General features: G+C 43.0%; 1 protein-coding gene across 1 annotated transcript; it reads left to right on the forward strand.

The window, feature by feature from the left end:
- The first annotated feature begins 10,600 nt into the window (after positions 1 to 10,600).
- Positions 10,601 to 13,505, forward strand: LOC134649511 (inner nuclear membrane protein Man1-like). The gene is made up of 2 exons (XM_063504271.1): positions 10,601 to 10,729; positions 10,807 to 13,505. The coding sequence occupies exon 2, from the start codon at positions 10,815 to 10,817 to the stop codon at positions 13,122 to 13,124; it is 2,310 nt and encodes a 769-aa protein (XP_063360341.1). The 5' UTR covers positions 10,601 to 10,729; positions 10,807 to 10,814; the 3' UTR covers positions 13,125 to 13,505.
- The last annotated feature ends 975 nt before the right edge of the window (positions 13,506 to 14,480 follow it).

Raw genomic sequence — 14,480 nt, forward strand, 5'->3', positions numbered from 1 at the left:
TATACAGGTAACATACCCTGGGCACGGACGGAATATTCCTGTACCCAGTGTTCACCGGCCCGGCTCATCGCCACCACGAGGTGTTCTCGCGAGCCTCGGGCGTGCTGTACAGCATGCTGTTCAACGTGCTGGGGCTGCCCGCCACCGCCGTGCCCGTGGGGCTGTGTGGTGACCTGCCACTCGCTATACAGGTAACATACCCTGGGCACGGACGGAATATTCCTGTACCCAGTGTTCACCGGCCCGGCTCATCGCCACCACGAGGTGTTCTCGCGAGCCTCGGGCGTGCTGTACAGCATGCTGTTCAACGTGCTGGGGCTGCCCGCCACCGCCGTGCCCGTGGGGCTGTGTGGTGACCTGCCACTCGCTATACAGGTAACATACCCTGGGCACGGACGGAATATTCCTGTACCCAGTGTTCACCGGCCCGGCTCATCGCCACCACGAGGTGTTCTCGCGAGCCTCGGGCGTGCTGTACAGCATGCTGTTCAACGTGCTGGGGCTGCCCGCCACCGCCGTGCCCGTGGGGCTGTGTGGTGACCTGCCACTCGCTATACAGGTAACATACCCTGGGCACGGACGGAATATTCCTGTACCCAGTGTTCACCGGCCCGGCTCATCGCCACCACGAGGTGTTCTCGCGAGCCTCGGGCGTGCTGTACAGCATGCTGTTCAACGTGCTGGGGCTGCCCGCCACCGCCGTGCCCGTGGGGCTGTGTGGTGACCTGCCACTCGCTATACAGGTAACATACCCTGGGCACGGACGGAATATTCCTGTACCCAGTGTTCACCGGCCCGGCTCATCGCCACCACGAGGTGTTCTCGCGAGCCTCGGGCGTGCTGTACAGCATGCTGTTCAACGTGCTGGGGCTGCCCGCCACCGCCGTGCCCGTGGGGCTGTGTGGTGACCTGCCACTCGCTATACAGGTAACATACCCTGGGCACGGACGGAATATTCCTGTACCCAGTGTTCACCGGCCCGGCTCATCGCCACCACGAGGTGTTCTCGCGAGCCTCGGGCGTGCTGTACAGCATGCTGTTCAACGTGCTGGGGCTGCCCGCCACCGCCGTGCCCGTGGGGCTGTGTGGTGACCTGCCACTCGCTATACAGGTAACATACCCTGGGCACGGACGGAATATTCCTGTACCCAGTGTTCACCGGCCCGGCTCATCGCCACCACGAGGTGTTCTCGCGAGCCTCGGGCGTGCTGTACAGCATGCTGTTCAACGTGCTGGGGCTGCCCGCCACCGCCGTGCCCGTGGGGCTGTGTGGTGACCTGCCACTCGCTATACAGGTAACATACCCTGGGCACGGACGGAATATTCCTGTACCCAGTGTTCACCGGCCCGGCTCATCGCCACCACGAGGTGTTCTCGCGAGCCTCGGGCGTGCTGTACAGCATGCTGTTCAACGTGCTGGGGCTGCCCGCCACCGCCGTGCCCGTGGGGCTGTGTGGTGACCTGCCACTCGCTATACAGGTAACATACCCTGGGCACGGACGGAATATTCCTGTACCCAGTGTTCACCGGCCCGGCTCATCGCCACCACGAGGTGTTCTCGCGAGCCTCGGGCGTGCTGTACAGCATGCTGTTCAACGTGCTGGGGCTGCCCGCCACCGCCGTGCCCGTGGGGCTGTGTGGTGACCTGCCACTCGCTATACAGGTAACATACCCTGGGCACGGACGGAATATTCCTGTACCCAGTGTTCACCGGCCCGGCTCATCGCCACCACGAGGTGTTCTCGCGAGCCTCGGGCGTGCTGTACAGCATGCTGTTCAACGTGCTGGGGCTGCCCGCCACCGCCGTGCCCGTGGGGCTGTGTGGTGACCTGCCACTCGCTATACAGGTAACATACCGCTACGTCCATTCATCCATCCATCCAACAATCCATCGCCCCATCCTTCCATCCATACTTCCATCCAGTGGCGTGCACTTCATAAAGGCAAAAAGGCACTGCCTACCCTACTATAATTCCGATATCTATCCTTTTAAACGACTTAATTTAATTTATACTTGATCGTATCTGTAATCAATAAAACATTCTAAAATTTAATAAGCGCTCCATCTACCGGTGTCCGTTGTCGTCCTCTATAATTCTACGCGACGAAGTTTACACCACGCGGGCCACGCGGCACTAGCGCCGCTGTGCGCCTGCCGCCTTGCACGGCAAAGACAGAAAACATTTCGGTCTAAACCTTTCTATGTGTGCATGTCCGTGAGTCGTAGTTACGCGGTAACAGTGTAGTGGGCCTTCCTATAAATACGAGCACACAATGATACAAGTAACGCACACATTTAGACGCTGATAGGCAGCGCCTATCGTTCGAATCCTTAACGATGACGGCCGAAGGTTTCCGAATACTTCCGATGCGATGCATGATTACGTGACTATTTTAAAAAGTAGCATTTGTTATGGTAACTTAGTACAAAGACGAGACTACTTTTTTATTCGTTTAGTTTATTTAGGTAAGTTTATTTATTTACATTTTTTATTCGGCCGCCATTGTTTGTTTGTTTTGGTGAGATAACGATAACAGTTACCGGCAATTAGAATAATTGTGATTAGTGAAAATATGGATATTTTGAATTGTGAACGTTGTACGGTGTGTGTGTGTGTGTGTGTGTGTGTGTGTGTGTGTGTGTGTGTGTGTGTGTGTGTGTGTGTGTGTGTGTGTGTGTGTGTGTGTGTGTGCCGAATATTAAAAATTATGCATATTCAAAGCTTTCTTTTAGCAAAAAAAAGTGATTGAAAAGGGCCGGTGAACATCGGAATTGCAGTTAACACAAACAAGTGGTAAAGTACAATCAATCACTTTTCGTATATTTGCCGTGGTTAATTACATAATTACGTACGTCATTATTAACCGACGGATTTTTGTTGGTAAGCTAGTAAGACTGTTAGTAGCTCTTATTTTAAGGGTTCCGTACCCAAAGGGTAAAAACGGGACCCTATTACTAAGACTCCGCTGTCCGTCCGTCCGTCTGTCTGTCACCAGGCTCTATCTCATGAACCGTGATAGCTAGGCAGTTGAAATTTTCACAGATGATGTATTTATGTTGCCGCTATAACAACAAATACTAAAAACAGAATATAATAAATATTTAAGTGGTGTTCACATACAACAAACGTGATTTTATTTGCCGTTTTTGCGTAATGGTACGGGACGCTTCGTGCGCGAGTCCGACTCGCACTTGGCCGGTTTTTTTTTGCCTACCCAGTCTCAAATCTCTGTGCACGCCACTGCTTCCATCCAATCAATCCATACATTAACACATTCAGTGCCGAAAACCCGACTATCGGGTATTTTATGATAATTATTATTTTCGTTCCCAGGCCGGACGACCCGATTGTCGGAATCGTGGTACAGTTCATATGGGGCATTATCTATGAAAAGGGACCTTATTGTCGATGGCGCTTACGCCGCACAGTGTCGCGCGGCATACATATAAATACAATATCGGAGCATAGTTAATAATGGCGTAAGCGCGATCGACAATAAGGTCCCTTTTCATAGATAACCTCACATATGACGAAATTGTGGCCTAGCGCGGATGTCTTGTTTGACTGGGTGGCAATGTATGTGTTAATTTATCCATCCGTACTTTTATCACCGAACCGAAACCACGACCGCGGAAACCGGACTAATCTCAATAAGGGCCTAGTTTACCCTCTGGGTTGGAAGGTCAGATGGCAGTTGCTTTCGTAAAAACTAGTGCCCACGCCAATTAGTTGCCCGGGATTAGTTGCCATGCGGACCCCAGGGTCCCATGAGCCGTGGCTAAATGCCGGGAAAATGCGAGGAAGATGATGACTTATCAATTTTAAGCAGAAATATATTTTGAGAGTAATTGAGAAAAAAGCTAAAAACCCAAGTGGCGGCCATATCTTCCGTAACATACTTTCCTTGCTTTACGGTCTCTTAAATGTTTCAGGTAATCGCCGGTCCGAATCAAGACCGCTTGTGCATAGCGGTCGCCAAACAACTGGAGATCGGCTTCGGCGGGTGGAGGCATCCCAGGCACTAGGACTAGGCCAAGGTTACAGGCAAAGCGACGAAATAAGAATAAGAATAAATTCATTTGTTCATGGCAAGCTAAAACTACATTTCATACAAACGTATTACAAAATAGTTATTTACAGTACATCATCATCTTCCTCGCGTTGTCCCGGCATTTTTGCCACGGCTCATGGGAGCCTGGGGTCCGCTTGGCAATTAATCCCAGTAATTGGCGTGGGCACTAGTTTTTACGAAAGCGACTGCCATCTGACCTTCCAACCCAGAGGGTAAACTAGGCCCGTATTGGGATTAGTCCGGTTTCCTCACGATGTTTTCCTTCACCGAAAAGCGACTGGTAAATATCAAATGATATTTCGTACATAAGTTCCGAAAAACTCATTGGTACGAGCCGGGGTTCGAACCCGCGACCTCCGGATTGCAAGTCGCACGCTCTTACCGCTAGGCCACCAGCGCTTTTTTCAGTACATATGGTGCTACTTTCGCGAACTAGTGCGGGAAATAGCACTTTCCGTGCGTATGTCGAAAGCTTAAAGTGCCATATGTACTGTAAAACGTTGTACGATACAAGTGCGAATAAGTAATTTTTATCATCGAAATTCGCACTTGTATCGTAAATAACTATTACGATACAAGTGCGGAAAAGAGGAAATTCGAAACGAGTGGCAACGACACGATTTGCGAATTCCCTATTCGTACGTGTACCTATCGTACAACGTTTTACAGTACATATGGCCCTTTAAACTTTTGACATCGCACGAAAAGTGCTATTTTACGCACTAGTGCGGGAAAATAGGACCATATTTACTGTAAAGTATATATAAAGCATAAAGTCTTGATAAAGTATATATTTTACCACGAAATGGTCCCGCCTCAGCATAATGCTAACCCGAAAGTCAGCGCTGGGGCCCGTTTCTCAAAAGCTTGTAACTTGTAATACAGGCGGACGTCACTTTTTGACAGCTTTTGTTAGAAAGGGACTTCCACTTGTATTACATTACAAGTTACAAGGTTTTGAGAAACGGGCCCCAGTGCTCTATGGTTTACGAAAGGCGCTAGTGCTGCACTCTGGCGACAGAACATTGCAGTAATACTCCCTATTAAAGGAGGCGTAAAATTTTGACTCTTGAAAATTATTGTTTAATGTAACATATGTCAATATTGTCATATAGTTTTTATGAGTTGCAAGAGCAATGAAAAACGGGTCACTTGACGTGGGAAATGCCATAGTGTCCCGTTTTTATGTTCTTGTGTGTACTATTATGTATTATATTTATTATTCAGCAGGTGGTTGTTAATTTTATGTTGCTCTTCGTTTTATTTTTAGTTGTAGGTAATGCAATCAGTGTTGATAGTGGCTGGTCTTTTTAGAAATTTGTCAATTTGACGTAATGGTAAAGTAGAGTCCAGATGAGCTGGGCAAATCGACCGATTTAATCAGGAAAATAATTGGCTCCAATTTCATTTAGCGTCCACATGTACACAAATTTAATCACCAATTTGCATTCCATAGATACTAACTTCGAAAATTGGCATTTTTGTGTCCCCACCTGCTGATTTGATTGGGGAATCAAATTGGCGTTTGCGTCCGCACGGCCTGATTCGATCGGACAATTTCATCAGATTGACGAAAAATTGTCTCGTCTGGACTCCACTTTAACAATCATTATATTATTATAGACAATTCATGATTTTAACCTCTGATTTCAGTGACCATAAAGATTGTTGGTCTACTAACAAGGGAAGGTACCCAACTGTCCGGCTCCGATTTGATTTTATTTATATACCTATGTTATAGAGTAGTCTAAAATAGCAAACACGTATTTTTTTAGCTGCCCAAACTCAACCTACTGGGATAAATTGGCCTCCAAAGTACTGAAAAGTGACAAAACCCTTTAACTTCTGTAGAGAGTTCAAGCAAATTGCTAGTTAATTACCGGTTTGATTATATGTTAGAGAACATGAAAAAAATAATTGACTCGTGTTTTGGGCAGGTAAAAAAATACGTGTCTGTTATTTAAGACTACTCTAGAACATGTATAATATAAATCAAATCGGAGCCGGACTGTTGGGTACCTTTCCTACTAAGTTGTATGAGGATATAAAATGCCCTAAATTTTATGCAATGAAGCCACTGGTATGGCGTGGTTTTGTAACTAACTTATTGTTGTCGGCCACAAAAGTCACTAACACATTAGCTTCTAGTGGTATTTAACCTTTTGGACGCCAATGACCGATATATCCGCATCGTAGGTTCAGCGCCAAAGACCGATTAATCATATCACAGAGCAACATAGACCTACGTGCATATGCATAAAGTTCAATTTCAGTTTTGACACTTCGGTGATGTGGCGTCAGCGTGACAGCTTTTGTGTTTGACACGGCGTCGAAAAGGTTAATAGACAGTATACCAAGAAGCCAACATTAAATAAATAATGAATCGAAAATATTAAATGCCAGGGTTTTATTCACAGTAAATGAGCATTATTGAGACTCCAAACGAACGGAACTATGTAATGTGATAGAGAGATGCTTTTAAAATGTGATATCAAGAATAGAATACCAATGATTGTACATATTATGAGAATAAAGTGACAGGTGAACATTAAATATATTAAAGCCGGCCACTCAAAAATATCTAATACCTTTAAACGAGCAATTCTTGTATATTTATTTATTTATATCTACTTATATATATTTCGGGGATCTCGGGTCGGCTCTAACGATTTCGATTAAATTTGCTATATGGGAGTTTTTGGGGGCGAAAAATCGATCTAGCTAGCTTTTATCTCTGGGAAAACGCGCATTTTCGAGTTTTTATATGTTTTCCGAGCAAAGCTCGGTCTCCCAGATATGTTGACATGAAATACGTAAGCGGCCCGTTTTAATATATTAATATTTCTGCGGAACTTTTGTTATTAAAAATACAGATAAACAATTTAATCCATGCAGTGACTTCTGCAGTCGACTCCTAGGGTAGGTTTTAATACTTTTAATCATTTAGGTATATTTTATATTATGATTTTTATTATTGGTACAGTCAGCAACAGAAGTAGGCCACTGAATGAAGCAAGGTGTATTCAGGTAAGGTTGACGAAATAAAAAGTGAGCCGATCTCGAATAAATTTTAACAAAATCCGCTCACTTTATAAGTTTAAATTTCGTCAACTTTACCTAAGTAATTCTGAAATGTTAAGAATGTCGGATAATTCCAAAATTGGACTCTAAAATGATGGAATTATGGGTGATTTTCGGAATTAGCCGACATTTTGAAGTAGTCGGAATTTTCTGAATACACCCTAGCCGAAACACGAAATAAGAGTGTGTACAGATAGTTTTGAACACTGTCCGTGTAGCTACTTGTATTATTGAATTGAGCGTACCTATAGAGCGTACACATAGCTAATTTTGTGACATTGTTGTGGTATTTCTGTATTAAGGGCAGTGTCAGAACCTCTCAAATTTAATTTAAAAATATTAGCAAGGTTAGGTGTAACACGGCCTTGATACCATGGTTCCTACGTGAGTGTTGCCATATAATGAATAATTTATTTAATAAAAACAGTGACTAATATCACTTTAATATGACCTCAATGCTACAAAGTTAGCTATGCCTACTGATATTCAAAATTAGAAAGAGTAATTTTATGTTCGCGGAATGGACATCTAATTCCTGTAATGAGTTAAAGTTACTTTTCTTTTCATGGGTCTTCTCATAAATATTTGTACGAAAAAATCCTGAATCGTCAAATATTTTTTCTATACTCTTTCTAATTTTGAATACTACCTTAGCCATGTGTAATTGTTAGTTAGACCAATAAAATTGGTGTTATGTAGGTATAATTAAGCGTAAATGCTGCCCTCCTAAGGTAAAAGGCCGTATTTTCAAAGAACACTATGAAAATACGGCCTTTTACCTTAGGAGGGCAGAATAGGTCGAGGTAAAATGGACCTTGTAAGTTGTAACTATGGTAATAAAACTTTTCTTACGCAAATGTAGGAATATTAATTAAGAAACTAATGACGCAATTTTTTATTACGTTTATGCCTACTTGAATGTTTACACAATGTTAATAAGCCAAATAATTTCCTTATTTTTATTTTCATGATTTATACTAGTAAGAAATATCAGTACAATTTTATGGGAATTTATCTATTATATAAGTAATAATAATCTATTGTGTTACGGTATGCGCGCACGAGCAACTTTGTCGCCGCGACTTTGTGTATTGTCTCTGTCGCACTTGACTTCGACACTTGAGTGCGACAGAGACAAAACACAGTCGCGGCGACAAAGTTGCTCGTGCGCGCATAGCGTTAGCGTTCAAGTATATTCCAAATGTTGATAAAGGGCGCTACACACTGGCGGACCACTTTACTCCAAGTATACTTGGTCAACCAGATCTTGACAGTAGAAAAAGGCGGCAAATTTTAAAAATGTAGGCGCGAAGGGATATCGTCCCATTGAAAATTTGAATTTCGCGCCTTTTTTTACTGACAAGATTTGGTTGACCAGCTATATTTTATTTTTTACAAGTCAACTAGTTTAGTCTGGGTTTAGTGAACTCATTAAATTGTATTATAATTATAAATAATTGCATTTTCTTGATGTTTCGATCGAGCTCAAATAAATTAAAAATATATAAAAAATATATTCAAATGATAATAATAACTGTAAGATTTCTATGCAAAGAACTATTATTAGGTATACCTCACCATATCCCGCCAGTGTATCTTGTCTTTTATATGCAATTTAAGATATCAAATTCAATTTAACATGTAAGTTTACTGTAATGGCGATTTTAATTTATTGAAATATCTCTTGTGTATATACATGGTCAACCAGATCTTGTCAGTAGAAAAAGGCGGTATATTTGAAAAATGTAGGCGCGAAGGGATATCGTCTCATAGAAAATTTGAATTTCGCGCCTTTTTCTACTGACAAGATTTGGTTGACCGTCTATATTTATTTCCTTATACCTACTGGTTTACTTTTTTGACTAAATGTGCTGTGACGAAAATATACTGATGTGTGAAGGTTTTGGAAAATATTTCATCTACACGACGACATTGTGTAGACCTTATTTTTTGTATACACTCTCTTTAAAAGTAATTTTGCTAACTGAATAAATATATATAATTATTGTTGTTTTTACTTTCCTGTTGCAAATTGAATTGCAATCAATTCCTAGGCTCTTAGACCCGCGCGCGCACATAGAGAGCGGTGTGGACTGTGGAGTTCTGCGTTCCGCGTTCAGAGTTCTACGTTTTTTACAATGAAAGTAGCTCTTAACTATAACCAGGTATAACGCACACAAGAGGCGTTCAGACCGCAGCGGTAATAATAAAATACAGCCAAGATACCTATAGGTAACAAGAATATTATACTCAGGCACAGCGACTTTGTCAATAGAAAAAGCGGCAAATTTAAAAAATGTATGCGCAAACGGTTGAACTGCCATAGAAAATTTGAATTTCGCGCCTTTTCTACAGACAAGTTGGGTGTGTTTCAGTTAAAAAAAAAACACATTGTTTCAAATACAAATAATGTTATTCACTAATAAATTTACATATTAGTAATTCAAGTTCTAAGTAAATATAGCCGGTCAAACAACTGTCAGTAAAAAAAGGCGCGAAATTCAAATTTTGCTATGGGACGATAATCCTTAGCGCATACATTTTTTAAATTTGCCACTTTTTTCTACTGCGGAAGTGGCTTGACAGGCTGAAATCAAATCAACAATGAATCAACATAATAGCCGATTTAAACTCTCGTAGTCGATTTAGACTCTCGCGCGAGCCACGAGACGAGCCGCGAGCCGAGCCACGAGACGAGAGTGTAAGCGGTCGGCTCGCGGCTCGTCTCGTGGCTCGCAAGCTCGTCGAGCTAACATAATTTAAACACTAACGGCATGGCATAAGGTTTATAACCGAATGACAAGCCGAACGCGAGTGTAAGCGGTGGACTCGCGTCTCGTGGCGCGGCTCGCGGCTCGTCTCGTGGCTCACGCGAGAGTCTAAATTTGCTATAAAAACTTACCATAAATTTATCAAATAAAATGCTGTAAGAAATCAAGGTGGCCAACATAACATAATATTGTGATTTTTTTTAACACAACAGTAGAAATATAAAACACTAAAATGAAAAAAAAAAAATATATATATATATATGCCATTTCCTCTTATTATTCATGTATTATTCAGTTTTTATGAGTAATATCCCAGTATTTCTTTGTGTAGTCGAAAACGAAACGAAAACTCGTATGATTTCTTATCTTCGTTTTATAATCTGTGTCATGCCCATATAGAAGGTAGCATCCTATAGAAGTGGTCTACGCGTGCCTTCGTGAGGGACAAAACATACGCAATGCGACGCTATGATTGATCGAATTTATTTGTTGCCCACCATAATCCATACTAATTTACGGGGGGAAAATAAAAAAAAATGTGAGACTGTGACAAGGACAAACAATAATAGCGCTTTCTACTGAAAGATACATAAGACTATCCCGTTCTATTAGTTATCCCCACCACTTATGCCCAATCCAGTTTAATACTAGATTCATGGTCATGCCAATCAAAAACAAAAATATCTTGTCAAAACTGGCAACACTGGATTTAACGACGTTCTTTCGAGTGCGTGCGACATGACGCGCCGGTGAATTTTTTACATAAATTGACGTAATTTTTATTCACATATACCACAAATAAGGTGAAAAACATTTGTCTAACGATATTTACATGTGCGTTTATCAGTGAATGTGTACATAACCTGCATTTTACTTGCAGATTTCACAATGGCCGATCAAGTGGATTCAATGTCAGATGCGGAGCTCCGGACAAAACTCGCGGAGCATGGGTTCCCTGTTATGCCAATAACGGCGTCAACAAGGAAGTTGCTGGTCAAGAAGTTGAAACTAGTGCTCGATAACAAGTCCAAGCCTCGCGCGGGCGGTGACAACAAAGCCGAGAGCAGGCGCTCACTCGCGCGTTATTCGAGCGGAGAAGAGTCTGATTTGGACACCAACAAAGCTCGCGAGAAACGTGCCGGCCGCCGCGCTACTACCGGCGGTGCCATGCTGCCGCCCGCCAGCAGCAAGACGCGGCGCGCGACGCCTAAAAAGGATTCGCCGGTCAAGCAAGATTCCGACAAAGGTTCCGAGTCTGATGAGGAGAAATCGCCCGTACGTACTCATGAAGAGGTAGAGACTGTGACGACGCGGCGTGTGACGCGCACGTACGCGGCCAAGGACGACGACTACGAGACCGGCTCCGACAGCGACGTGGACGCGGACCGCAAGACCGCCTCGCCCTTCCGAAGCCACTCGCGCTCTAGTGATCATATCTCTAGTACCCTGCCCACTAACGACGCCTCTACCAGCCCGCCCAAATCAACACTGTTTTCTCGGACAACTCTACCAAGCTCAAGCTACTCGTCCTCACTCTCATCAGACCATTTAAATTCAATCCGGTCTCGGCTAGGTCTGACGTCCACATTAGGTGACCGCCCGTCCGTAAGCAACTACACTTCCAATTACACTACAAGTACGTACCAGCCCTCTACTTCTACAATAGATGAGGCAGAATCTCCATATTTAAGTAATTTCACAAAACGCCTGTCTGCCTTAAAAGCGGAACCTTTGAAACCCGCATATGCTGACCGAGATGTCAACAATGGAAGCAGCACTCTTTTGCCTCGCAGATCCTACATATCAGGAGTGCCAAGACCTGATGTGGTAGACTACAAGTCTGCCAATGACAAAAAATTCTTGAAAAACAACCTCGTGTCACTCGCTCTGGTGGTCCTAGTAGTTGTTTTTTTTTTTTGCTTATTTTTCATGTATATAGTTAAGAGAAATGATATCACATCAGTGGTCGATGATCAGAGCAGTGTCCTGCCCGTTTGTCAATTGAATATCCCAGGAAACCGGCCAGGCATAAACTGTGTACCTCGGGAACAAATCAGTTACGCTAAAGACTTGTTGAAAGTCATACATCCAGAATTAACTAAGAGAGTCGCCGATTTTCAATGTGGGAAGCCCGGTGTTCTTCCTTACTTAACAGAAAGAGAAGTCTTAGATATAGCTGCTACAAGAGCCGACACCTCTGACATCGGTCAGTGCCGCATGGATCTAAATAATCTAGAGGTATTGCTTGTGAACAACCCGCGCTGGGGTCTCAGTGTAGTTCAGCTTAAAAATTTGTATTCAAAAGACGCAGAGTTCACTCCGATAACATCCACTGATACAGTGGTGCAACAGCGCAGCAAGGGAAGTGTAGCTCTAACCATAACAGACCCATCCACACCACTCTCTTGTCTTTTCATCAACACCCTGTACTCCACTGGATCATCTCTTGTAGTAATTGGACTACTCACATTACTGGCTCTGGGATCCCAAAGGGGTTACAAATACTATGTTGCATATCGCAAAAGGAAAAGTGACGAGATCTACTCAATGGTGGAGCAAATCATAGATGTGATATCTCAGGAGACTGAAGACAGTGGAGAACCGTACATATCCGTGGACCATGTGAGAGATACTCTCATCCCACCCCAAAATAGAGAAAAAATGGCGTCAGTCTGGGATGCTGCTGTGAAATTTATTCAGAGGAATGAGAGCCGCGTGCGAATGGAGGTTCAATCCGTCGATGGGGAAGACTGCAGGGTTTGGCGCTGGTGTTCCGCTCACAGCCCAAAACGCAGCGCGGCCTGGCAGGGACAGGCGTTCGAGACCCAGGAAGGCTCTGTCAACAACTTGACCGTATCACCGACACCTTGCCTAAAGATCCGCCACATGTTTGACAAAAATGACACAAATGATAACTTGAGGATGGTGGTGCAGGATGCTATTCTGGAGAAGTGTGGCGAGCGCTGTAATGTTTTGCATATTGATGTTGACCGGGCTTCATGTTGCGTTTATGTGAAATGTGCGAGCGCGAGCGACGCGGGAGTGGTTTACCGCTCGCTGCACGGCTGGTGGTACGAAGGCCGTCTGATCACCGTCAAGTACCTTCGCCTGGAGCGCTACATGCAACGCTTCCCTAACTCTCCCTCTATTGGGCCCTACCTTAAAATGTCCCGTCCACGCCGCACCTGGGATGAGTAACTACAAGCCATAACGGACCATTTTACACTAACAACTTTACGGCTTCGACATAGAGTACTTTGCCGCTAAGCGTATTCTCATACGGCCTGATTATTTATAACAACTTGATTTATACCACGGCTGATTTTTCCCACTTCACCTTCAATATTCAAACTCTGAAGACCGAAGAATCGGCCTCAAACTAATCTATTAAAGTTAGTTGTACTCATGTTTAGTGAATGTAAACTTACAAATTGTATCTTTAAGCTATCTGTTGCAAGGATTGATTCTCGGATGCACTGCCTTTGTAATTTATTTGCTGATGAAGTCTAGTTTTGGACGCGGGAATCGATTCTTACTCTTTCATTTTATTTATAATAAGCAATCGCATAATATAAGCTCTATGTAGTTCACTGGACATTGTTATTAGTCGGGTCCACACCGAACGACCCGCCTCGAGAGGAAATCCGACCTGTTCGTTCTGTGTATACCCGCCTATTGGTTAATTTGAATGCTAATTCATTTTGGTTCTTTTATTGATAATTTTATTATTTTTTAATTACCTGACATTGGATCGATAAAAGAATCAAAAACTTCATTACATGGATCCACATAATAATATATTTTAATAGCATTATCACTTTCGATTATATTACGCGATGTTATGTATTTCGAAAGCTGTCAATTAAAATAGATTACATATCAGTCATTTCGGGCATTTAAGTTTGTTGAGCCGAGCTGGCTAGAAACCGTTTGGTCCTGATCTGAATATTTAATAGGTGCTGGTATTTACTATGCCTTATGTAGCTTTCCTGTGGCTTCATGTTTCTTTTCATATAAGTTTAAACATTGGCGTAGTTATATTGGTTAGGGTTTTTTTATGTATTGTACAGTCGGTCCCTAATATTACACACGGAAATTCACCTAATATTATTACACACGTTTTGGGTATTACCATCCATTTATATATAGTCAATAGGAAGTTAGCTAAATTTTACGTTAGTGCCTGGCGCGCAAGACGCGTCCCTATTTACTGGACCGTGTATAAGGTAGGTCCTGTCACCTGAAGGGTTAGGACAGATTTTCTATATAAGTACGCCAATGAGTAGGTAAGTAATAATAATTATATATCGCTCACTCTAGCTTATGTCTGTAAATAAACATCACAAGTCTCTTTCGACACGATGGGCGCAAGTCGTTGACTTGTTTTGTTACTGAATTTACTGTTTTGGAATAAAATTGTTACAAAAATAATTGTAAGTAGAATAAGTTATAAGTTTAGTATTCAGATTAAATTTTCATTATTTTCAGTTAAGTCACTCCCAGCACAGCGTATATGTGTTACATTAATAATAAGTTTGACATTTTTATTTGGAT

This window comes from Cydia amplana, chromosome 7 (assembly GCF_948474715.1).
Source record: "Cydia amplana chromosome 7, ilCydAmpl1.1, whole genome shotgun sequence".
In the NCBI taxonomy this organism is placed as follows: Eukaryota; Metazoa; Arthropoda; class Insecta; order Lepidoptera; family Tortricidae; genus Cydia; species Cydia amplana.

Coding starts and splice junctions, on each gene's coding strand:
- LOC134649511 (XM_063504271.1), top strand. CDS start 10,815: ATGGCCGATCAAGTGGATTCAATGTCAGATGCGGAGCTCCGGACAAAA.